Source organism: Symphodus melops, assembly GCF_947650265.1.
Source record: "Symphodus melops genome assembly, chromosome: 1".
Lineage (NCBI taxonomy): Eukaryota > Metazoa > Chordata > Actinopteri > Labriformes > Labridae > Symphodus > Symphodus melops.
Window position 1 is genome coordinate 11044858 of NC_136691.1, and position 26382 is coordinate 11071239.

At 43.5% G+C, this 26382-nt stretch overlaps 1 protein-coding gene across 2 annotated transcripts; it reads right to left on the bottom strand.

The window, feature by feature from the left end:
• Window positions 1–1153: 1153 nt before the first annotated feature.
• On the bottom strand, window positions 1154–26121 carry ppp1r13bb (protein phosphatase 1, regulatory subunit 13Bb). 2 transcript variants are annotated; one of them, XM_079342110.1, is made up of 18 exons: window positions 25723–26121; window positions 25273–25432; window positions 18326–18473; window positions 16909–17028; window positions 16437–16507; window positions 10115–10216; window positions 8555–8729; window positions 8168–8367; window positions 7912–8052; window positions 7006–7198; window positions 4409–4539; window positions 3808–4261; window positions 2754–3550; window positions 2527–2664; window positions 2301–2434; window positions 2019–2185; window positions 1677–1876; window positions 1154–1431 (listed from the first exon to the last, which is right to left on the bottom strand). In XM_079342110.1, the coding sequence occupies exons 2-18, from the start codon at window positions 25279–25281 to the stop codon at window positions 1390–1392; spliced, it is 3222 nt and encodes a 1073-aa protein (XP_079198236.1). In that variant the 5' UTR covers window positions 25282–25432; window positions 25723–26121; the 3' UTR covers window positions 1154–1389. The 2 variants fall into 2 exon arrangements, with proteins under 2 accessions (XP_079198236.1, XP_079198235.1); XM_079342109.1 differs by having other exon boundaries at window positions 7888–8052.
• Window positions 26122–26382: the final 261 nt, after the last annotated feature.

The following is a 26382-nucleotide window of genomic DNA, read 5'->3' on the forward strand; positions in this document are numbered from 1 at the left end:
ACAAGATTCATCAAAAGGAAAGAAAAATACTTGAATAGTGACCTCAGAAAAATAATACACCTCTGAAGTATGGTTATAAATGCCTTGAATAATTAAATGATGTACATGTTGGAAAAAGAGAGTTAGTTGATAATAACGAAAATATACAAATTGATCAAACCATCGAGAACTAACATCTTTCTTTGTGTTGACCTCATCACTGTGCATTTTTTCATCTATTGAACTACCTTTCCTGCAGTTCACTGAGACACATGTCTTGTAACCTTGGAGAACACTATCACCATCTGAATTTAGCAATGTGGGGTTTTTTTTGGTAAAGCAAAAGTACTGCTTGTTACCCATTTCCATGAGGGCATCTTTTGGGACTGCAGCTAAAGCGCTGTTCATTTCAGGAATTATGAAGACAGCCTGAAATAATTTCAAACAGCTTGTTGAACCAAGGAAAAATGGATTCATCACCTTCATCACAAAAAAAAAAATGGTGGGAGCTTAAAGACTTTCTGAAAGTGTGATCTTGTTGGATTTCTTCTGACTGTCCTGCGTAGATAATACTGAGGAACTGTCTCCCATCTTCCTACCGACCCAAAATAGTCCTCCCTGAGTCATGAAAATATCTAGAAGGACTTTGAAAATCAGTTCCCGGGAGTTGTTCATCATCTTTGATCGTAGCTCTTCCATTCCACACAGTAGTGCAAGCTCACTGGGAGTGTTAGAATAAGTGTTAAATCTCTATTCCTCTTTGGTGGTTAGACTACAAGCAAAATCAGACACAGAGCGTCACACTCCTGCATTAGTGAATTAAAAAGGAATAATACAAAAAAAAAAAAAATCTCTGTCCAATAACTGTCGTAACATATAAGTGACAAAACCAAGAAGCTCCTCACCATCGGAGACGATTTCATCATAAAGGGACATTTAAACCAGTGGCAACAAAGAACCTGTTAGGAAGATGATGAAGAAGTGTGAACACTGCAAGAAATACTGAGTCAAGGGTTAGTGTTTTATTCTTCAAGTTGACGTCTGATACAGAGCTCACACTTAATGGAGGTCAAATAAACTTTGGACAATGACAGTGAGAGAGGTTAAAAGCTGTGTTAGAAGGGGGAAGGGTGTTAAAATGGAGTAAAGTTCAAGAGGTTTTTTCGCATTAGGAGTGCTTGTGTTTTTTTTCTTCTGTGTGTGTGTGTGTGTCTACATGTGTGGAGATGTAAATATGTGTATCAGAGTTCAGTGCTTCAGAGGAAAGGGTTGTGTGAGAAGCACAGGGGCAGGGCACGGGAGGGGAGGTTATGGCCATTGGGGAGAAGAGTGAGCGCCAGGCTCCTTTGTTCTTTGCTCTTTATTTTGTAGCTGGTTCAGCTGAAAGCCAGAGGCCAGCAGAGTGACACACTATGCCAGGGAGCGCTGGCGAGGCTTGATCCTCGGATACAGCTGCGAAGAGGAAAAAAAAAAAAAAAAAAAGGAGAGTTTTTAACGTGACTGATTCCAGTTGCTAATGTTTGTTACTTACATTATTAATCTTTTCTTTACAGAAATGTTCCATGATAATTATTTATAATTAAGACGAACCTTCTCAAATCTTACAAAGAAAAAAACAACAATCCAGCCTAATGTCAGTCGATGGCTAAGGTAGATTTATATAAGACTACAAATGTAGGAAATCCATTTGTTTTTACCCCCAGCAGGTTGCGGGGCACGTAGCCCTCGCTGTCATCGAGTCGCGCCCACCACCACTCTGTCTCACTGTCATCCTGTCGTCGCAGAATAGTAATGGCGTCCCCTTCACTGAACGCCAACTCATCTGAATTCTGAGCCTTATAATCCCACAGAGCGTACACGGTGCCCTTGTTCATTACACCCAGCTTTTCCTGAACACCTGCACAACAGAGTCCAAAACACAGAACAGAACACAGAAGTTAAAGTGTTTATTCCAAGTCTGGTTCGGTTGCTTGAAAGTGAAATTGCAAAAAAAAAAACACATCTGTGGAAGCTAGCCTGTCTGGTGGGTTGTTTCTCACCATATAGAAACTGTGAACACTGGATGTAGCCCTCTTCCATTTCCTCGCATTTATCTGCAGCCGTCTCCACATCACTGATGGTGCTGGCAAAGATAGCGGCCCCTGACTCGACCAACAACTTGCAGAGGTGAACACTGTTGCAGGAGGCGGCACAGTGAAGCGGAGTCCTGTGTTAGAATGAAGAAAAAAACAAACCATGATGATGTAAAATGATGACAGCCCGTCATGTTTAATCAAACTGAGTGACACTGATTTCAACGTGTGGTCATCGTTGCTACTCACCATCCGTCACTGTCTGCAGCGTTGACGTTCACACCAAAGTCCAGCAGGAACTTGACTATGTGGTGATGTCCTGCACACACCGCGTTGTGCAGGGGTGTGATACCCTCGTCGTTAGGAGTGCTAGGATTCTCCACCTGAGCGGGGGGAGGGAGGGAAAAGACGGAGATTAAAAACGGATAAGTCGTTGTCCTACATGCAAGTAAAAATGAATCGAGTCGTATTGTACCTCATAGATGATCCTCTGGACGAGGTCAAACTCTCCCTCTAAAGAGGCGTCAAGTAGGAGGGCCAGAGGGTTGAATTTCACCCTGAAACCGTGGCCGGTGCGCTCAGAGTTTGGTTTCTTTAGGTTTGTGCGTTTCTCCTGTAAGGTAAAAGAGGAGGGAGGTTTGAGTTCAATCTGGTAACTAAAGGAAACTCTTTGAAAGGAATAAAGCAGTCAGTGTTAGTCACCAGGTAATGTGAGCCCGCCGTGCCGCTCTCTTCTGGAGTTGTGACCTCCAGCACAGGGCTGGGCAGCAACGCCTCAGTGCTCCCCGTGTTGTTGTTGTTGTCGTCGTCGTCGTCGTCCTCCGGTGCCTCTTCTTCATCTGCATCCCCCAGGTCTTCGAGTGGCGAGGGCGGCGGCTCGTTGTCATTAGCATCGGTTGAAGGAGTCTGATCATCAGAGCCCAGCTCCTCTTCCCCTGGTGGTGGCGGTAGTTGCATCTCAGAGGGGAGGTTGCCATTGTCTGTATCGGCCACGGAGTCACCGCCCACATAACCAGGAGGATGACTCGGCTGATAAAAAGGTGTTCCATTACCTGCGCCATTACCACCTGCTGATCCGCTGACTCCGTTTCCTTCTATGCCTCCTGCGAGCGTATTGAATCTCTGGTACAGAAGTTTCTGGATGTTGGGTCCACTGGGGCCCTCTGGCTCTGTGATGGAGCTGCGCTTCTTGAGCGGCCTGGGAGCGTTGGCGAGCTTTTTGCGGAGCACCTCGAGGTCGGCGTCACTTTGGTAGCGCAATGGGGAGTGTACCATGGGCGTGAGCTTGGTAGGGCTGAGCGGTCGCGGGATGTTCTCCACACTGGGGGGAGGAGCTAAGGGCTCTGGGTGCTGGAAGAACTCATGATCATCGAACTCTCCGTCCAAAGTGTCCTCACCGCTGGGATGGCCTTGGAGCAGGGGGAAGGCGCCTCCTGTCTGCGCGAAAGGCAGGGGCGAGGGGGGTGTGGAGCTGGGCGGGAGAACTGGCTTCCCATATACTAAAAAAAAAAAGGAAGAATGAAAACATTTTAGAAGGTATGGAAAGAATCAAAACTTAAAGATTTGTACATTTTCAATGACGTCAACAATACATTCTCATAATTGAGGTTGTAACAAGCTAACTAATTATTTGAAGTAGCTATGGTTAAGATACCACAGCATGCTTGTTTTATTTTGTACTTGTGCAAAAAATGTATTCCCCCTTTATTATTCTGTGTATTGACTCCCACTATATTTCTTCTCACTCAGCTCTTACCAGCTTTCAGAGCAGGCTTGAGTGGCTGGCTCTTTGGCGCCGCCTGCTGGAGATACATGTGATAGATGGAGCTGGAGTTCATGGTCGGTGGGCCTTTTCGGGGCGACTGAGGCCGTGATCCTCGGTCTGGGATGAAGGGACGTACGGCCACAGCTGGTGGGGGGTCCAGCCGCTCGCTCAGTCCAGGGGGGAAAAGAGGTGCGTTAGGCTGGTAGGTGGGGCTGGGGGGCACTGAGATTCGCTGCTGGATCTGCTGAGAAGACGAGCCCGTCGAGGGGGGGATGCGAGGCCAAGCGGGAGCTGGCGGGTTCGGGAGTGGACGTGAGAGCGGCGGTGCGTCCTTACGGCGCTCCAAGGAGCTGGCTGAGTTTGCGGTGATGAGGTGCGAGCCATAGGGGGGCGGCTGGGGTTTGGAAATGGCAGGAGAGGACACAACCATTTTTGGGTCTGGCACCTGTGAAGAAGCAAAAAAATCCCATGCACATATCCACCGTTAAGGACTGAATGCAACTATGAATTTATAGAACTATGACTCCATTTTCATTTATTACAGGAGGTTACTGAACTTTTATTAAGAAGTATAACAAGAAGGAGAACTAACCTTTTCTGCACTTAGAGCAGTGGGGGAGCCTGAGGGAGGGCTCTTGCCCTGGGTATCGGTCCCTGAGTCTCGTCTCTCAGGAGGCTTTAAAGATGTGCTCGTCTTTCCTGCAGTCGGCCAGCCAGTATCAGCTGGGGTGAAAATGGGACACCGTGAGATTGTTGCAAAGCTGAAGAAAGGCCAATGAGTGTGTGTGGTTGGAGGGGGGGTGGGGGGGGTATGAGAAGCTTACGCCTGTTTCACAACTCGCGGGAGTGAAAACCATGACCACCAGAGCTAAGTCGAAATGGTTACAGTTCATTTTTCCACATTTGAATTGGGTCACTTTGTGTGAAAGCCACATGAGGTGTAATATTATCTTCCAAAGATTATGTGTAACTGAAACACACACACACACACACACACAATGGAAGCTGAACCATTTGGACCTGATAATGGGATGAATTGGAAGGTTCAGGATTTTGAGAAACGTATCCTATTGATCGCAGGAAACTAGAATACATTTTAAGCACAATCCTTGAAGTGTGTTTTCAACGTCCTTCCTTCATTGTTTGCGTGTAGAAACAAAGAAAATGAAACAATGAAGCATTGCTTATCATTCCTTGGGAGGTCAGGAACTTAAAGACTGTCTGTACATAAACTAAGACTGATCTTTTTGCTCACATGGTCGAGGCCCATGGTGCCAAAACAACATCTGGCTCATTTCTAAAAGTCATTTTTGCTCGGAAAGGTTCACAAGTCGCGCTCACGGTGGTGGAGCGTTCGAAGAGCGGCTGATGATCAATAGGACACAAATCCTGATCCTCCACTTATCAGCAGTGATGGCAATGAATGTTTCTGCATTAGTATTCTGCTACGGCAGTGCTTTCCTTTAGTTGCGTCAGGTATTATCTATCATATTGTTATTTAGTCAAAGAAGTAAGAAGTGCTGCTGATTGGAGGACGCTTTGTCCCCGGTGCTTAACTGATAAGGGGGCTAAGTGTGTGCAGGGCAGCGAGGGCTCGCTCAGACAGCAGGGACAGGGTGAGGAGAACAGAGAGAAGATGATAAGAGGAACAACACAACAAAACAACAGCAGTCGTTGTTGTACAACTGTTCAGGAATTAGTTTGAATGAAATGAAAGAAAATCTGAGGTTTGGTGAAAATCTTAAGTGAGAAAACCAAAAAAGTCTTTAAAAGCACTGACGATCTCCTTATAGACTTCATAAAGTAGATGTAAAGTGGAACTTTCTTTAAAGCTGTAAAGTAAAGTGTAAAGTGTTCAAATGACGTCTTACAGTTTGGTTTGTTGTGGGAAACGTAGTGTGAAGGGGAGAGTAAGACAGGCTTGAAATGATATGAAAGAAGAACAAAGCCAAAATATATATATATATATACATACATATATATTTGGGGACTTTTGCATGTGTCAAATGTACAAGGCATTCAACCCATTGAACCTTCTCAAGTGTTCAGACACACACACAGGGATCAGCAGTGCTTTGAGATACAATTATGGGGTGTGAAATCTTCTGCAGATGGCAGCAAAGTGTTTCGAGATTGTACCCTCCCGACTACGTAATAGCCAATCCACAGAGGAAACACTTAAAATGTCAATATCTTCTCTCTCCAGCTCAGAACAAAAAGGCCCAATGCTGCACTGGAAGGAGAGAGGTTTTAGCCCCCCAAAAAAACAAAAAAATGATGAGTCAGCGTCTGTTCAAGTGAACTTGGCTGATGCTCATCTCCTCCTCTGACTCCTCAGCTGTGCGTGTAAGCTTTAATTTGTCTGCTGGAGAGAAATCAGTCCCTTTGTTTCTGAAGAAAAGAGTAGTGACCGCGCAAAAAACAAAAATCCTATCCAATCCAATTTAATGGATGAGGGTGTGCATGCTGAGGACCCTGTGCTCAGAAGGATTAGAGAAGGTTCAGGAAGTGCCACCCTGTGCTAATGCTGCACTGTGCACTCACGGGACGTGCCGTCAGAGCCAGTGGAGGCTCCAGTGCCCGGGTGTGATTCTGGAAGGGACGGGGGTACCGGGTCCACAACGATGTCTAAATCAGACACCTTCCAAGGGCCGGAAGGCTTTCGCACACCGTCTGCCCGAGGGGGAAATCAGCCCCCACCCCAGCCCAGCCCACCCCATCCATTCACCCACACCCAGTGAAAACAGAGACAAAACAAAGAGAGACAGCATAGACACGTGAGAGAGACGGAAGAACAAACACAACAGGAAACACGACACAGGGAGAGAGGAAGGTTAGAAAAGGAAGGGGGGAAAGTAAATCCCAGAATTCAAGTCAAGGTGGAGAATGAACGGAGAAGTCAGGTAAGAAGGAAACAGTAACAGTTTAAGCTCAGGAGGCGATTCAGACACAGCATGCAAGATGTGTTCCAAGTGTGGCGGTGTGAGACTGCAGGTATCCAAGCTACTCTTTATTTCAAACTTCCGTCTGCCTCTCTACTTGATGGAACTCTGCGTGATTCGCCTGTTTAATGAGGCAGAAGCCACTAAATAAACAAGTTTCTACCCGTCCTACGTAAGAGCTTCATGTTTCTGTGTTTCACTGTTACATATCGTGTAATGGAAAACAATCTTATGACTTTTCACAAACCTGATTTGGTGCGGCCGTGGTTGGCTTGGTTGTTAACGCCCAGATTCTGAGGCTTCAGTGGATCAGGGGGCAGCGTGTACCCCCCCTCCTGTCGGCCCCCTGCTGGGACTTGGATGTATGGCCCGACTGCAGCGACGCGGCCCAGAGTGCCAGGAGCAGGCTGGGGAGACGGAGGCCCGTTGGCTCTGTTCAGCTACAGGAGGAGAAAGTCAGAAAAGTTTCCAATGTTACATGTGTTAAAAAAAGAAGTGAACACAAGGGTGGACTTAAAGCCCCGGTTCCACCAAGAGGTCCGGTATGCATCAGTCCAGTTTAGTAAAGCCTGATCCCGTTTGCGTCTCCACAGCCAACTGTGCCGCATCAGCTACGTAATAAAGTCGCATGATAGCAGCTAATAGCTAACAGCTACCCCGCTAATCAATTCAACAAACTCCAGCTCCACTCCAGCTTTGTTTCAGAGAAGACTGTGTGCCGCTTGGAGAAATACAGACGAATAAACAATCGACTGTTGAAACACGGCGGTGTTGTGTTTGCCGCTGTCACGCGGGAAGTGGCGACTTGCAGGGTTTAGCTCCACCTTTTAGGGTTAAATCGATATTCTTGGCACCCAGACAGAAGGCTACTAAAAAGAAGGACGGTACGGGTCGGTAATTTGTGAATCTTTCCCAGCTTTAGTCTATGGAAACGCCGCCGTGTCGTACCGAGACGAACCGAACTGAACCGCTCGGTGGAAACGGGGCTTTAGACACGGGCGAAAAGGTTGTTTTACAGAGAACATCTGCAGAGTCTGGACCGACGACGCCTGCAGATAGGACACTTGCCTGAAGCATTCGAACAAAAAGAGTCTCAAAGATTAGATGTGTTAAGCGCTCTTAGTCTTACAGGAAGGTTCTCTTTTTGACGTGCCTCAGCTTTTTTCTTGTAGAGGCGTTCCCGGAGCTCACTGATGCGCTTGTCCATCAGTGTTACTTCCATGTTGCGTTTGTTAAGAAGCTCCTTCTGTTGCTGCAGCTTGCTGTTCTGATCCTGATTTAACTTGTTCCGGATCTGTAGAAGATAAAAGCGGATTTAGACACACGTGTATATGTACATCACTACAACAGATGAGCGCACCATCGCTGCACCAGGCGTTCACGAGATGTCGCGCTGATTTCTGTCGTACCTGAAGCTCCTGGTAGAGTTTACGGAGCTCCAGGGCTGCAGCACCCGTTACTTGGCCGCCCAGGGTGGACTGAATGCCGTTGAGCTTCCCCCTCCGCAGGTCCTCCAGCTGCAGGCTGAGCTGCTCCACCCTCAGCACAGCACTCTGTAGCTCAGACTGCTTCTCTTGGAACAGGCTGCTAACTTGCTCGATCTCTGCCGCTGGGTGTAAATAAAAGAAGAAATCGCATTAGCTAATTCATGATCTACACGCAGGGGCTCTCCTTTAAAAGTGCAGATATGTTGCAATAAAAAATTCAGTCTGTCTGGTTTGTGGACTTTCCGTCTGATGAGGTGTTTTTTCTTATCAGTAGAAACAGATCTATTTAAGCCAATGATGGATACATACACAGGTTTCCATTGATGACCTTGCTGTAGTCCACCTGGCCTCTCATTGCCCGAATCTTCTTGAGCTTTGCCTCCTGGCTCTCCACGCGCTCCTTCAGCCTCTGCAGCTTCTCGCTCTCTGACACGGTCTGCTGCTGACGCCGCTCCTGCTGCTTCAGGTAACGCAGACGTTGCTCCTGCAGAGAACGAGACAGTCAGTAATGAAATAACTGAACAGGTAAATCAAGATTACATCCAACAATTCATCATTTTTGAAAGTTTGTCAAAATGATTTGTAATCATAACACAAAAGCAGCACGGCGACGTCCCAAAAGCTTACGATATATCTCAGCGGGCGACATCCCTGAAAACTCGGCTGAATCGTTGCACTGTATGCACTCAATGAAACGCTGTCTGAAGGCTGAACACAGGGTCAGATGACTACATCTCTTCACCCAACTGAGATCTGCTCCAGTTAAGGTCCTAAAATAAGAAATGACATGCCCAGGTTTCCAAATGACTGCAGGGCTTTCAGTGGGCCTACTTTTGCAGTCAATGCAAAAAAAAAAAAAAAAGCCAATAAATAGTGATTTCATCCGCAGGTCTAAAGTGGGCTTTATCCTGCATGACTGATCAGCGTACCACAAGCACAGTGGTCACACTCAGTCACTGTGCAGAAAAGCCAGTGAGGCTGACGAGGCAGAGCGGTTTAGTAGAGGTGTGCCACATATCTCTTCCTCCTTTTAAAAAATGTTGCTTTGTATAAGCTGGTCCGACAAAGGTTACAGCCTGTGTCCTTACTGTTCCAAGGCGTGAGTAACACTGCAAAGTCCGGGCTTTGGACTCTATAAAGATTTAACCAAACACTCTGCTGGACAACGATCACAAGTGTTGTGATCACAGTGCCTCCAGTTTGATTAGTCAAACAACCGTTTACCTCTTTCTAAGCATTATAGCAATCACCTTCAAGGTCACAGGCTGTGTACTGTTGAGACCAGGCATTAACAAAAAAAACAAAAAAAACAGCCTGTGTCTGTAGGATCGGACTAAATGACACAATATCAGACCTAACCGCACATTTCTAAAGACCTAGTCACGCAAAACAAGAAATGACAAGCTCTGATTGGTCCATGTAGTCGAGGGATGCACAGATCTATCATCTGGAAATAGAGACTCTTTTCTTTTTTGTAAGAGAAAACAGAAGAGCTGAATAAAAGGTCCAACGTATTGGAATGATCCATTTTTTCAATTTGAGCATTTTTTAAATTTTACTGCTTTTCTAATGATTCATGTTGTAATCCGGTTTAATGAGAAGTATTTTTGTAAATCAGTACAATTGAATTAGTGCCGACTCAAATTCAGTGTAACAAAGGCCTGAATGACTGAAACAATGTTTACTAATAATATAATACTAATTCTGATTGAAAAAATGTATCATATGAATTAGTTGTGCTCCTTAACCCAAAGTGGGAGGGGGGGGGGATTCTCTCAAATCGATCCCATCCCTAATGTGTCTGCCATGTTGAATTCAAGACTCCAGTCTGCTGGAGTCATAGAAGTTGAGACAAAGAGGACATGCTACCTTTGCAACGAGCATCTGTTGCTGTGCCTCAATCTGCTGCTGCTGCCGGCTCGCCATCTCCTGCAGCTCTGACAGCGTGAGCTCCACACGCTGATTCCCCACCTACACACACAAACAGACGGATAAAGACAAGAGCTGGTCAACACACTGAAAGTAAGCAAATGAAACTACGTAAGGATGGAAAAGTTTGAAAGGGCCTCAGCTAAAACATGACACATATTTGAAGAAAGATGAAACCTTAAGATAAGATGGGAGGTTTGATCTTCTTGGACTAAAAATACAAACCAGGGCATGACCCAGCCTTTATTTTTCACCCTGTGGGAGAGTCTTTGAGGATGATGACACACTTACAAATATACATGACTCTTCCTTCAGTCCAAACAGAAACATTGACTTAGAGCCATAAGGTGAGTATTCTATTGGTCAGAGTCATACCTTCAAACATGTAAATGGTAGTTTAGTGAGCTCAAGTGTCAGATTTGATGAAGCTTAATGACATGTTAGTAAACCTGTATCTTGCAGAACAGCGTCCCAAGGATGAATACATAGCTCATTATTGATGTAATTACACCTTCAAAACAAAACATGTCAGGACACAAGTCTAAAAAAGGAAACATCAAGAAAAACGTACATAAGCCTAAAATGAAAGTTAAGCTAAAAGCTGTAAATAATCACTATATTCAGAGCAGCCAGATGATCACTCAGTGACAGAGAATCTTTGCAGTAATCCATTCAAAATGAGTATTAATGTGACACACGTTTCAGAAGGGTGGACATTTCTGTACGATCGGCCACTTTGTAGGACTGGTCTCATGTTACATTCTAACATTGTGGATTTGAGATTTTCATGAGCTGTAAATCATAATCATCCAGATTAAATACAAAAAAGGCTTGAAATATTTTACCAAGTCAAATGAATATGTATATGTAAGTGTCAGTCTTTAAATTAAATGATGGCCAAAAATATTCACTTTTTCATGGTATTCTAAATAAATGAGCGCCACCTGCGTACTGTTAGCTGATGCTGGTGTTTGTTCTTGTTAGGGTTAGTTGTTGGCTTGTTTGTGCTGTCGTCTACAATATAATGTAGACAGCTCAATCTAAGAAACTCCAAGTGGAAGTAGTAGGGAAAGAAAAAAAAAAAATTACTCCCCAAACAAATTGCCCATGACGGTTTCCTCTAATGCTCGAAATTTGTGCTCCCTGAAAACACTTTTCTGTTGAATCTCACAAAATCCGCCGTGACAGTATTTACACTGCACAGACTTCTCTTCAATAAAACAGTGAGCAGTGAATACAGTCCTCCGCACTGATACGCTCAGGTGTTTCCAAACTTTGCATTTAAGAAGAGAAGAAAGAGAGAGAGGATGCAGGGACAGTCAAATTGTTTCTGTAGAAAAGCAGACAGAAACACCAGGAGGTGAGTTAGAGACGGAAAGAATGACCACATGGAGGGTACATTTGGAAGAGATCTAGTTTACATAATGTTCTGTAAGTACTTTGATCCTCAACATGCTAAGAGTAAGATAAGATAAATTCTCTCAATTGACCAGGACATCAAGGACAAACGAATACTAGTGTGCTTTAATGGATACATGTCTATTGTTCATGTTTTATTGGTTTGAATGCTTCATCTTCCAGTGAGTTTTCTCTGTGGGAGAATCACTAATTATCTTCAGTTCTCAAAACTCGGAGTAGTGATAGGTTGCCACCTTCTTCCTCTTGAAATATTTCTCCCGGGGTCGTTATTGTAACGACATCCTCTCGGAAAGGGAGGGTTTCCTCTCCTTCACAGACGCGACTGATGCCTCGAACTTATGAGAAATGACACCAGCCAATAGGATTTGTCCCGAGCTTTAAAAACTGAGGAACAGCACTTGGGTGATTTTTCTTGGCCTACAGGTGAAACAAACATGGCATGCTAAAGACATCAAAACAAAACAAAACAAAAAAGTTTGGACAGCTCTCTCTCGATTAGAAGAGGCAGGCACTTCTGTGAGTCATGTTGTCTGAATAAAACATGGACACGACTGTTTTAGGTTCTACATTTGACGTGTATGATATTGTGAAGGGAGGCAACAACATTTAAAATGTCATACAACATCTTGGCTTAAAAAACGCTCGACATATGTGGACAGAATGTTGGCGAGACAAGATTTTGCTACCTGATATTTTTAAAGCATGTAAACATAAGAATGTGTGGGAGGACTTTTTCTTTTTGGGGGGGCTGACTCAACCACAGTTGAGTTGAGATGGGGGAGAGTGAGGGAAGCCACTGGCACAGATACCAGCACGCTCAGATGCACTCAGGCAACACTGCATCAGTGACAATTCACCCAAGGGAGAGAGAGACACACACACACACACACACACACACACACACAAACACACACACACACACACACACACACACACACAAACACACGCGCGCACACACAGACAAACAGAGAGACACACAGACGAAAGCTGAGTGAAGAGCAGGAGAAACACCCGACTGAGCAGAGGAGGACGGACGAAAGAGCAGCCACAGCGTGTCTGATGAGGGACGTCGTCCTACTGGGAGGCTACATTACACACCCCGACAACTGTGAGGATTTCTACTGACAGAAACGGAGCGCAATCCAGGATTATTGCTGGGAAAAACCCAAAGGAGATCAGGTCCGACGTTTCCAAAAGAAGATTGTTCCGGCTATTATTAATGACTGGGTCCAAATCTGAGCTCGACCCTTTGTTACATGTCATCCCTCTCACTCTCCTCCCAACATTTCCTGTAATAAAATAAAGACAAAAAGGGCCAAACAATGACATTACAATTCCCTTTTCATTTTCTTGTGATTTTCCAGTTAGTAAACTGATAGACTGGGTTTTAGGTCTGAAGTTTGCCTGGACACAAACATTCGTTATAGAGACAACTTATGAAGGCCCGATGAAATTTCAATCAGCAGTCTCCAGAGCTGTCAGACATTTAAAGACAAAATCATCATTTTTTGGGGGGGAAAATATCAATATATTGTTAATTGATGATATTTTAAATGAAAAGCGGGTCGAGACCTGTTAACTGTTGAATCGGCCAAAAATAGACCCGCAATGATTTATTATTAGTCAATATGTTGATTCTCCTCTCTTAAATGGGAAAAAAACATCAACATTAAATGCAGAGGAAGAAATGTCACATTCAGTTTCCCTTCCTGACACTTGAGAAGCTGAGTGTTTTTTTATATTTTTGCTCAATTAATTCCTGAAATAATCAACCGCAAATCAAAATGGTTGCAGATTATTTTTCTGTTGATCAGTTTATCTTTCCAGCTCCGACAAATAAGAAGAGATAACACGAACAGTTAGCTACTGTCACCACTTGTGTTCTTTAAAAGAAAAATGGAAAATGTGTGCAATCACTGTAACGTTCCCTTCAGGCTCCTCTGCTCTTCACAAGGCCTCGACCCTCTCAGACGATGATCATTTCTGCTGCCTGGTGGAGAGAAAACCCAGGGGGGATTTGGGCAGCAGCCCGTGGAAAAGCCAAAGCAATGATCCTCTTAGGGGCGGTTATATCATCCAGCAGGCTTACTGATATAATCCTCTAAATCAGATATTAGGAAGGAATTCAGACACAAATGAGCCTCAGTACTTGGGAGGTTAACGGAGCTGACCGTGCAGCTGACGATGTTTACCTCTATGAGTGAGCAAACACTCGTGTGTTTATACACAGTTAGGAAAAGTCGATTCATTGCGTCAGTCTGATTTAAAGTGGACTTTTAAAACGCATGTCATGATTTATACTACATCGAATTCGTGGAAGTCAGACTAACACCTACATGAAGACTGACGAACTCCTTCCTGCATGTAATAACTCAAATCGGAGCCAAACTGGCCGGGGAGGGGGGGGGGGTTCCTGCACTGCTCCACAGTCCCTGCGTCGGGCTTTGACTCAGAAGTTGAACTGTATCAGCGCGTGGCAAAGCAGAAGTCATGTTGTCGTCTGCCTTTGGATATCACTGTAAGATAGAGGACTAGTGTGCTTTGCATTTCAACCACAAGTGAAGTGTAGAGCACGTACTAAAGGTAAAGAGCTGTAGAGCTGCCCATGTTTGACATACAACCAGCACTTTGCCATTCACTCACTTGTTAGCAAGGTCAATCAGAAGAAGGTCCAATAGTGACTAAATGAAAGGGGGCAGAAGGCCACCCACCATAGCAGAGTTTGACATGTTTTTGTCAATTAATGGATTCTCCCTCAGCGCCTGTACACGGGGAACAAGGACAGTATTTTAAAATAAAAAGGCCTGATTGAGCTGTAACTGTGCATGGAAACATACCGGTTGTAAACAAGATGTTTCTTGCGTGTCTGCTTTGGCAGAATCTGAATAGAACTTCTATATTTACACAAACATATTCCCTTTGTGGTACTTTCTCCACACAAATAAAGTCAAACATTTCAGATACAAAAATGAATCGCTTCTGGTCGCTCTTGTTCCTCAACCTTTTATTTTTGTTTTTACTAAAACTAAAAACCCTCCATCTAAGGCTCGGCTGGATTGTTTCCTCTACCATTAAGGTTAAATTAGCTACGATTCCTTGACCAGAACACATTTCTATTGTGAAATCTGGGACAGATGGTTGTAGAGAGAAAGGATGCTCTGCCAGAGGCTGCTTTTATCAGAGTCATTCGCATCTCTGAGCACACACACACACACACTTCCTAAAGCTAGGGCTCAACATGCACAATAATGGGATCAGCTCATGGGGAAATATTGGTTGTTTGGAAAATGGGCCAGTCCTGTAACACAAGGGCCGGTCATGTTGTGCATGTTACCAACCATTAATTACGGTAGATACTTTTACTCATACAAGACAGATTTTATGTCATGACTGTGAAGTATAATAACCCCTTGACATGATCTGCCTCAGTAAAAAACAAAACCTAACATCGCCTGAGGATCATAATGTAGATGTAAGGAAACCGGGAGAAGTCTTTGAGAGAATGGTGGCCATCGCTGACATTATGTCTTACATACAAGTAAAAAAACCTCACTGAATGTGTGGTAGGTGGTATTGAGATTTCAAGTGGAGCCCAAATTAAATAACATTTTTCTTTTATATTTAGTGTGTTTGTACGTGTGTACACATCTGGTTAATTTGGTACAACATCTGTCTAGTCACGTACTAAAAATAGTTCATTACATCACGACGGTGGAAGGGAAAATGTACAGTGTGCTGTGCTGGCACAACAATCCATTACTGTGAGGTCTGACAGTCTGGCCGCTCCCTGTTAACACAGCTGAACCAATGACAAGGTGACGGCTAATGCTAGCTAGCCTGAAAAAGTTTGAAAATGGCCCTATAATGATGTAGAAACAATGTTAAGTCTTGTAGTAAATCAGTGCGAATTTTTCAATCTAAGATACCTCGCTTCTACATTCGGATAGGAGATACAACTCTCTTAACTGACGGCCCGTTAGCCTAGCCTGTTAGCTTCGAAATTTCAAAAAGGAACCTACACGACCCTGTATGGCTAATTTACGCTTTGAGTATCAGAGTTCAATTCAGTACCTCACCAATATCGTCAAGCTTGTCTGCAATGCTCAGTCACTTGTGCGTCTCTCTTCTTGGCTTCCTTCATCAAATTCTCTTTGTGTTTTGTTTCTAAATAGCCAACAGGGTATCCTCTTCTAACTCTTCCCCTCTGCAACAATGTCCGTACTGAGGATATCCAGTTGGACTGGTAACAGGTGATTTATGATCTGAGGGGCTCTGGTCGAAAAGATGCGTTGTTAACACGCTTATTTCAAAATGTTGTACTCGCACCGCACAGGGAGAGAACCAAAGAGAATACATTCTCCTGCTTTCACGTCAGACTGCCTTAATGACTTTGAAAGACATTATTTTAAAGTAAAACACATTTAAATTATACTGCTTCATCTTAATAATGGATTCTAACAAATGATAAATGTTGTTAAATGAAAGTGTAGACATTCAGACACTTTACTAAAAAGTATGACCATGAAAAACATATTTTATGCGGTTTGGATTGGAGACCATTTTTCTGTTAAGTTTCAATGAATAAGCTAGTTCTGTTTTAACTCCGTCTCTTTCCTCCTCAGATAACACAGGACGTTAGTATGGCCTTTGTACTTGGTTTCTTCTGCTCTTTATGTTTTGCAATAAAGACGCACAAGCTTGTGGCACTTTGTGTTACACCCTTAATATATAACTCCCATTATAGCCCTAATCTATGCATGACAGAAGGTACCGCGTTAAAGTGAGTGATTGCAAGGCCAATTTCTATTTCACCGTCGTTTAGATAATGCTAATTAAGTCTCACCCCGTTCTCATTGTGCTTCTCTCCGGTGTTCCCACTCCTGCGACTCGTCTGATCCTGAGACTGCTGACTCCCTGCAAAGAGAAAGAGTCACCACCACAAAGCACGGACAGAAGCATGCACACAATCAGCTGCAGATTCAGGGGGCTACAACCATTGTCAGGAAGAGTTTGAAAATTTAGCGACATGATTGCCCATGACAGACGGATTAAAGAACTGGGACAAGCGTTGCTGACCTCAGCCACCGAACTTCTCATACGAAAGGATTGATGGGAAGAGGGGTTTCTATTTTCAAAACATGCAGTTAAAAAAGCACTTCTGCTATACTTCTAAATATTCATTTATCTTTAACTTTTAACTTTAACTTTGCTGCATATATCTTTTTCCTCGTGGGGTACACATGAAATGAGACCTGTAACAGATGAGCATTACATCACAAAGAGATTGTTCTGTGGCAGAATGTGACAACACGCACCCTGATCACTGCTCTCAGTTGGCGAGTCTTCATGCCGGAGGAAGAACTTCACTTCTTGTTTCCGAGGCCCCCATTTCTGCAGATGTTCGTACATCATGTGTTCGAAGGGGATCGCTCGCTCTACAGAGACAGACGCATGTAGCATACAAATACTGAGCGTTGAAAAAAACAACAAAAAAAAAAAATACACTCATCTTGTTTTTGGATTTAAATGAAACATCTCGTAAAATGCGTCTGCTAAATATGAAGCTGGCAGCTGGTTTGCTGGTCGCTCAGTGAAAACAGAAGGGATTAAAATGCCGTTCATTTTCTTGACTGGTTAGCTGTTCCCCTATTTCCTGTCCATGTGCATAGCAAGCTGAAGCTTCATATTTCCAAAATGAGGACTTTCTGCTTTAAATGCAAATAAAAATACAACCCTAAACATTATTGAGCTCCAATAAAAAAAAATGGTGCAAGTGTTTACAGATCACTTTCTCCAACCTAGAGAATCTGTATTAAACTCCAAGGGGTATTAGCTGGATAAACATCTGGGATGATGTGTGTACTTTGACCTGATACCTGTATTAAATTAACTAACCTAAAACACAATTGTTACACGGCAGGTTAATGCAAACTCAGTTTAGGGAAAAGTGTCCACGATTGAAAACAATCAAGCAGAGTAGAAACAGACAGTCAGACAAACTTATTTGCTGAGCTACGTCATGCTGTCATCAGATTATGTCTTAGCACTCAAGTGATGATACCTCTGACAAAAGAAAACAGAGATGACTAAGATTGATGGGTAACTATGTCAAAACAAGGTTTTGTTTTGTTTTTTTTGCATTCAAAGAAGCTGTCCATCAAAGAGACAGCAACAAAGAGACAGAGACAGAGTGGTTGGAGGAGGTTTTTCGGGGCAGGCCGCTGCATTGTCAGGCAGCAGCCAAACACGATTACATAAGGTGGGTTAATAAAGCCCCAGGGCTGGGATGTTGTTTTCAACAGGGGAGTGGCCCCTCAGCGAAAAAATGCTGATAACACCGGGTATGTCAGCATGACTCTGGTGACGGGAGCAAATCGTCTGGACCCAGAGGAATCTGCTGTGACAGTGCTGTGGACCGTAGCGGCACAGAACCTCTTTTTTCAACTTACAAATCTTTAATTTAAGTGAATTATTCCAGTCTGAAAACGGATTAATGGAATGGAACCATGTGTTTGTTTAAAAGTTATGCTTGTTGAGGCTTTGAAGCTTTCGCCTGTAAACATGTATGTTTCCTACATCAACAGGTAGAGGCTAAAGCTTTTACATGAAACGTCGATGCCAGAGATAACAAAGTTAACAGATGGCTTTGCTTTTGCCCATTTCTGGTCTCCCTTCTCCTTCCTCGTTAACGCGACATAAAAAAGGTTCCATCACTCTGAAAGAGCAGCTTACCGTTGCCCCTCCACACCTCGGCCAGGTGGCAGCCGCTCTCGCCCGGCTCTTTGCAGAACTCCACGACGTCGCGACACGTCGTCTCCGGGGTGATGGGCACCTCGGTCAAAGCCTGCTCCCCGTCGCTGAGGTACACCGTCAGTATCATCTGAGAGACAAATACAGACAGTGAGGGGCACACTCGTTCAAAAAGAGAGGCGTAGATATTGTTATGGACCTACTGACGGGGATTAAAGAACAGAAAACGTGACGCTGTATTCGAACACGTAACTACACGTTAGGAAACCATTCATACAGGCAGCAATACAGAGGGTGTTACATGACAACTTCCTAGCAATGCTGAACATGATTTTGGAGTCCACCGGCTAAGTCTAACAGTTTTAGGCTGCAGGTGGGCTCATGCCTGTGCCTGCCACATTTCTCTTTGCTTTGATGAATTACAGCCTGCCACAGTCTCGCAGAGGTTTAGTTCAGGCACAGCAGTATACAAGCCTCCACATGCTTCTGCCTGTACTCGCATAACAGAAAGACATGAAAAAGTAAAGATCCCACTTGTTGAGTCTATGGACTAGCTACAGAACGGCTACATGTCATAGCTTTGAGGTAGAAAACAGAGGATAGGAAATGGACTGAGTTGAACTGACATGCAGCTGAGTGCTTTTTGTACCTGCCAGTTAACAGACTGTTTTCGTACCATTTGCCATCCAATGTCCTCAGCCTAACGGCAAGTAGACGAGGAAGAGTGGCTGCGACATGAAGAAGACCATTGGCTGGAGCCGTACAACACTAGCTTAGCTGGACTACAAAGGTCGTAATGGTTAATCACCCAATCAAACTGATGCTTAATGGAGAGCAAACAATAAACTTGGGTCTCGTTTCTTAGCCCGTGTATTAAGCGTATGGGAGAAGACAGCATGCTAAGTATTCATCTATAATCCTCCTGCATTTCATCCACATGATGATGTATCAGCCTCTGTGGTAGCAGGCAGATTTATATTGTTTCCTGTGGCACTTCAGGAGGCATGCCTTCCTGTTTCCTGTGTCAGGGCTCACTTTTTGTGTCACTGGCAGAAAAAGAAGGACTCTGAAATGTTCATAAAATAAAGTACAAAGATAGAGAACATATCAATGACTATGCTAGGAGCTTGGAAGAATGTTGGAAATAAAGTTCAAAAGTAGAGGGAGGCAGTAAACTGGGTAGAAAAGGTAAACCCTGATCCCTGTATTCCAGTGCTTCTTTTCAACCTTTTCGACTTCCGGTATTTGAACATCCTTCAAATGGTTGAATATGCCACATGAATTAACCGGAACACAAAGAAAACAAACAATGAAAGCTTGAGGGACGTAGTTATCTTTGTGCATACGTCATCATACGTGTAGTGCTGAACTTTTTGTCCTTCGAGTGAGGAAACAGTATATTTGCAGTTTGAATGATCTGTTTTAACACTTTGAGCCTTTCAAGATATAATCATGACTGAAGTGGATCTATTGCAAGAGAGATGATTAACACAATTGGGGCACAAATGGCCCAGTGGTTTGGTTACCCCCTGTGTACGGAGTACTACAGTCCTCCATGCTGGCAGACCGAGCACATGTCTGGCCTGTGGATCCTTCTATCTCCCTGGTTACAACTTTATCTACTATCCTACCATATAAAGGCAAAAAGCCCCAAACATCTATTCATCACAGTGCTTAGTCACCATTTTGACATTTAAGGTGTCTTGATTGATTCACAGCATCAACCCATGCACAAAAAAAAAAAAAAAAGCTGGTAGCTTCCGTGTAAACAGGTCAAATACGAGGTACTGCATTACAGTAAGTGTTTCAACGGTCACACATTATTGACCTGCTCAAAGTTACTCTGATGCTCCAACACTTTGTCTGGTGTCTCCTTTGTCATATCTTTCATTTTCAATGAAGTATGTTTATGCAGCCTCAGAAAAAAAAGCATATGGGGCCAACGTGATCTATTTGAACCCAGAGAGCAGCAGCCATAGACGCTATGATAGAGGCACAGTGAATTTTCTCTGGCCTGACACCGACGACAAGACTGCAACTTGGCTGACTTTGAGGCTCCATTGAATCATTTGGTCCAGACACGGCCCTTCTACAATCCCACATTTCCCGAGTGTGCAAGACGAGGATCAGCGTCAGGTTGCGTTCCCGTGCTCTCTTCCAAACTGCGCCAGAGCCGAGGAGGTGTAGCGCGCTTTAGCACGGCATGGAGCACTGCGACTTGTCAAACTCGCTGGACTTCGGGGGTGAAATGTGCTCGAGCGCGCGACAGATTTCAGAGTGTGAACGCAACCGAAACGGAAAAAAAATTCACAATCCAAAAGGCTTTGTTATCTCTCCCTTGCAAGAACAACAACTACAACACTTTTGTTTACAGGACAGTTTCCAATGTCAAAGCCAATGTATGAAGAAATGGAAGAAAAAGCGCAAAGCCTACATCAATGGCTTACTACATCAGGCCTAGTACACAGATGACTCTGCTAAAAGGGTAAGACAATTAAATGTATAAACTGCCATTCAGGTGTTTATCACATGCATTATTTAGTAGCTTCTTCAATGTATGTGTGTCCTCAGGGTGCACTCGTGGTGCAGTAATAACCGTCAATGTTTTCTACTGTTATTTTATATCGAAGTTTGGACACAGAGCAGCAGCCGATACAGATTTTTCTCAGAGACACAAAGTGACTCATCTTTTGTAATAACTGTGTGATTCATTGATATTTTCTTCAGCAGTGTGGCAGACACAACATAAGCACTTCCACTGTCTGCAACTTTCCTCAGTTCATTATGAGCCTCATCTTTTGGTCAATTGTGACACCCTGCACGACTGGACAGATGAAATGGTAACAGAAGGAGAAGGTTATTTTTAGGTGATGCTCTCCTTCTGTCCGTCTTTTGACTTCTACGGTTTCATACAGACGCTTTGGTCCCAGCGATACTTTACAAATCTCCAGGGAGATACCAAGCGTCCCACCAGCTGCAACATTAGACACAACACACGCCAGCATCAGTTTGAATACAGATAAGAACGGAGCCCTAAATTGGATCTGTACTAATATTTTCTGATTTACACATTTCGTAAAAACTTCTCAATGTAGGAAAAACAAAAGGGGTAAAAAGGGCGATTATGAATAGAAAATAGGATGCAACAGTTCATCCTGAACCACATACAAAGAACAACGTGCTACATTTGATGAAGAGCAAGGCAAATATCCCAGACACACAAATAACCAATCAGGCAACAGGACTGAGGTGCAAACTTGGGCCTATTCTAAACTGCAAAGAAAAAGCCACAGCCGAGTATTCCAGTTTATCTGCACATGAACAGAAAGATGTAGAAAACAGAAAACTCCATTGATCCGGCTAAATGAGCCCTGGAGAAATACCAACCGCCCTCACTAAGTTGCGTCTTCCCATGTTCCTGACTCTTTTGACTGCCCTTCGTTTCCTCCTGGTCTCCTTCTTTGGTGGCCGGTGGTGTTCCTTCGCCCAAATAGGGTTCTCCTTGGAGAGGCTAACGAGGCCGCGTAGCACTATAGTCACAAACCGCTTCATCTTAGCACTGCCGCTTTTGCAGACATGAGCCTTGATTGTTATGCCATCCTGAGCAGACCTTGGTAACCGACAGCGTTGCATGCATCGGAAGGAGTGCTGCAGAGGAGACTTGGGAGGAAAAACACTCAGTGTGTGTGTGTGTGTGTGTGTGTGTGTGTGTGTGTGATTCTGGTAGGGAGGAGGGAGAGAGAGCTATCTAGAAAGAAACAGTAAGAAAAGGAGAGAGAGAGAGAGAGAGCAAGCGAGGATGGGGGGGGGGGGGGGGGGGGTGTAAGAGGGTGCAGACAAGTTCTTCTTTTGGAAAACAGTCCCTTAGCTGTGCCAGCGTCTGCGACACTGATGATTCCCCTACTGATGATAAGTAGAATTAGCCTTCATCGTAATAACAGAACAGCTGTAAGGTCAGCATCATACGACAGGATGATCTTCTTATCCTGTTTGTACATGATATTAAACATACAGCATCCCTCTTCGTTTAACTCCTGAGACAGTGGGAGGATTGCCTGGCTGTTACGTTCTTCAGCAGAAACATTCAAAGAGTCATTTCTTAGCTAAACTCCCATCGGTCATTTACTCACACATACTTTGGAAAAAAAAAAAAAAGAAGAAGAAGAAAAGAAAGGAAAATATGGAGCAGGGCCATACTTTCTAACTGCACACATGTCTTCAAAGGCCATGAATGTGAGACACTGCTATAGAACAATTCAACTCCCAAACACATCCACTTTCATTCAAATACATTAAACAATCAAATCATTCAAACTAACAAAAGCCCAAACTTGTGGAGCGCCGAGGTTAGCATACAAATGGTCTTAGCGTTTGGCACCATTTTTCACCTGGTCTGACACAGACAAAAATAGCTCAAGCAAAACATGTTTGTTTTTTTACTTGAACATAGCATGAAAAAAGAACGTCATGTTGTGTATTAATATGCCAAACACCGCCTGTCTACGAGTTGAAATGACAGGACGCTTAATGAAGAAAAGCTAAGGTAATGTCTCGATGTAAGCAAAACAACCAACCAGAGCCAGAGTGACTGAAAAATTTCCCATAATGCCATTTTTCTGTCCAACATGCATATGATAATCTTTCCTGTAACTGGTGCACTCGTCTTTTCTAGCTTTGAATTGAAATTCTAAAAAAGATGTTTCTCCGTTATTAAGCTGGATATAACCCAACTTACAACTACACTGGCTCTGCTCTTACAGTCTAATCTAGCAGAGCTTATATGTCTAGACCCTTTAAAGAAGAAAATCTTTGATAATTCACATTTCTATCCTCCTGAAATGTCCGGCTTTATGCTTCAAATGAAAGAGTCATGAGAAGTTTTGCATTCAGATCCCAGTGACATTTCACTGACAGCTTAAAAAAACAAAACAATAGTGTGTCCCCTTGACTGACAGCTGACTAATGTTTATCAGAGGATCATTTAAAAAAATAAAAAAAGAGTTGATAATGTACACTTCCACTTAGAAAACAGTTCTATCTCTCCTACGTAGATGAAAGTTGTTTAATAAATCACTTCATCTGTTATCAATGAGTTCTGGCAAATGTTGAAAAAAAACCCAAACGTTTCTCTGGTGGACTGACGGATGTCATTTTTAAATCTCCCAAAAAATGATCAATGTGACAATGAGAATCAATGTTTACATTTCCTGTAAGTCACGCTGTGCTCAGCTCCACTGTGTGAGATTAATTCCACTTGACAATCTACTCAGCTCAAAAGTCCCCCTTAACAACAGAGCATTAGTCGACGCAGCCACACAGACCTAGATCTGCCAAGGTCTCATTGGCCACTGGAGTCACGCGAGACCCGAGTGCAGGGCTGCTGCCTCTCTGCTCGACTGGCTCTTTGACTCTGATAGCCTGTTGGTGCCACAGGGTACGAGCGTACACGGAGGAGGCTCCCATCGCAGTCAATCCGGCCAAAGCTGCAGCGAATATGGAGCTAATTCCCTCTAAGTGTGCACTCGTGAATCCTCAAACGCCGCTCTGAGGTTGGAGAGTTAAGTTGTTTCAAATGACGACAAACAAACCTCCTGAGCGTGTCAGCGTGATGCTTTATTTTCAACCAATGAACACTTATTGGAAGAGATAGCAGGAAAAGCCCAAATCTCCTCCGTCTATTTTCATCCCACTTCTGAGTTCATGTACCCTTCCCTGTCCCACTCCTCATGGCTTCATTCTCTGCACTAGAGAAAACAAAAGAGGTCCAAACAAAGCACAACTGCAAAAGCATTCAGCCAGGTATGCTATTTTAACAGAGTGCAACTTGAACATCAGGACTAACAACAGAACCAAAATAGGTGTACATGTAATGCGTGCCAAAGCCCACTATACATGCTGCTATGAATAAAGTTTTTGTTTCACCTTTTCGAAAACAGAAGTTTGTTGTTGTTTTTTAATCGAGACAGCAGAGCTTGTGATGGTCTTATTCAAAGCACAGTGGTGTAATTCTACCTCTTTACTGTCATCTCCCTGTGAGCCTTTAAAACTCTTCTAGGAAAACTGTTTTAACTTAATATTACAACGGCTAAAACTATGTTGTGTTTTATGTATCTGTTGTTCCGTGTATGTTTTGTATGTGCTTATCTTTTCAGTTAGCAACTGTGGTTCTTCTTTCACGATGTGCTTTCTTAATCTGTTTCAAGAGGAGATTATAATTTAAAGCAACATCCTGGTGAAATAAAGAACAATAAATGACATATTTACTTGAACCTACCTCAACAAAAAAAGGCACTTTTCTGCGGCGTAACCTCCTGTCACATTATCATACTTTAATAATAATTATACATTTGTTTTATATAGCACAAAGACGCTTAAAAGTTTCCAGTTGTACAGTAGTCTATAACTTTTCAGCCTCGAGTTAATGAACCATACAACACTTCTTGACATCATTCTGACAGCTTTTTGAGAAAAGTGAGGTAAATACATCTTGAAACCGAGTAAATCATCCTGACTCTTTCTATCCAATGGTTCGGTAAATATTACCATGAAAACTGATGTAAATTCTGCTGCTATGGACACAGACAACAGAGCTAGAGTACAACAGATAATGAAATAGAAGATCAAGTTCAGCTTTTCATTAATTAGAACCTGATCTCTGATATAGATCAGCTCAAACACACAACTCACAATATTGCTTGGACTTTTGATTCAGCTCTTCATAAGTATCATGTCTAAATTAACAACTCAACAAGAGGCAAGAATAGGAAATTCAAAAAGCACATTTTTGTCAAATAACATATGCTCTCTATTGACAAATTTGTCAGTAACATGACAGTTTGCACTTCACCAGTCTCATATTAACTTCCACAGCCAGAACATGGTCAGCAACATCGGTTCATGTTGGGATAACGGGGTTGTGTTTTACTTACCGGCATCATATTGGCAGCTCTTGTAGGTCAAAACTAGGAGTGCATCAGCAAGTCGGTTCACGGATCGCCCACTTTACTTCGATGTCACCGCGGTAGAGTCAACCAAGACCCACCTTTGCTGGTTACTCCAATGTGACAACCAACTGGGCCTTAGTCCTCTCTGTAACACAATAAACGTGGAATTCCTTTCAAATGACGCCACCATAACTACCTACTAACATGCAAATTATTCGATGGTTGACACCCCCAATTAACACCCAATGTAATCAGATAACCACATGCGTTGATTTAAATGGCCCAGGCGTGGCTCTGTGCAGCAGCTGCTGCTGCTACAAACAAGCCGAGAGTTAGCAAGTCAGTTAGCTCGCAAAGAGACGTTAAAGAGACTCAAAAACAAGTTACAGGCAATGACGTCGTTTTACAAAGACAAAGCATGTTCATCACACTCACCAATGTCAGAGGCAACACATTGTTCCAGGGAGTAAATCTTTGCTACGCTACTGTCAACGGTACGTAGGTAACCAGACCAGCTGTCAGCCAGCCAGCCAGCTAACGTACGGAGTTAGCCGTGTTAGCTGGTTTCAGAGGCGGCTAAAGGACGGTATGCGGTACGAACTCTCCGCTGTCGAAGATCCTTTGGCTTGCATTTGATGCACATCGGCCCAAGCTATCGATGGAGTGTATTTCAAACGAACAGACACGAAGAAATATCCATTTAAAAAAAGGTTAAGTCGTTTCTTTACGATCTCAATGAATCATCGTAAGCGGGCTAGCAGGGCTAGTTGACGAAAATACAAATAGCTGGATTCCAGTTGTTGACGGTGGGAGGGGCGGGGCTACACCGCAGCAGCTGAAGCGTCACGTCACTGCGTCACGTCAACGTAAAATGTCAAGCATGTAATTTCATGTGCTTAAACCATAGACTGTAAAACGATTTGTTAGAGATTTATGGCCTATTGGAAGTTAGGAAGCAGCTATACATATATTGTTTATAATGGAGCATTAACCTGGTGTCACAGAGGGACATACATTTCTGAGTAGACTATTATAAAACTCTAAACAGGAATAATGATTGTAGGCCATGATTTATTACGTTTAGCTTTTTATTTT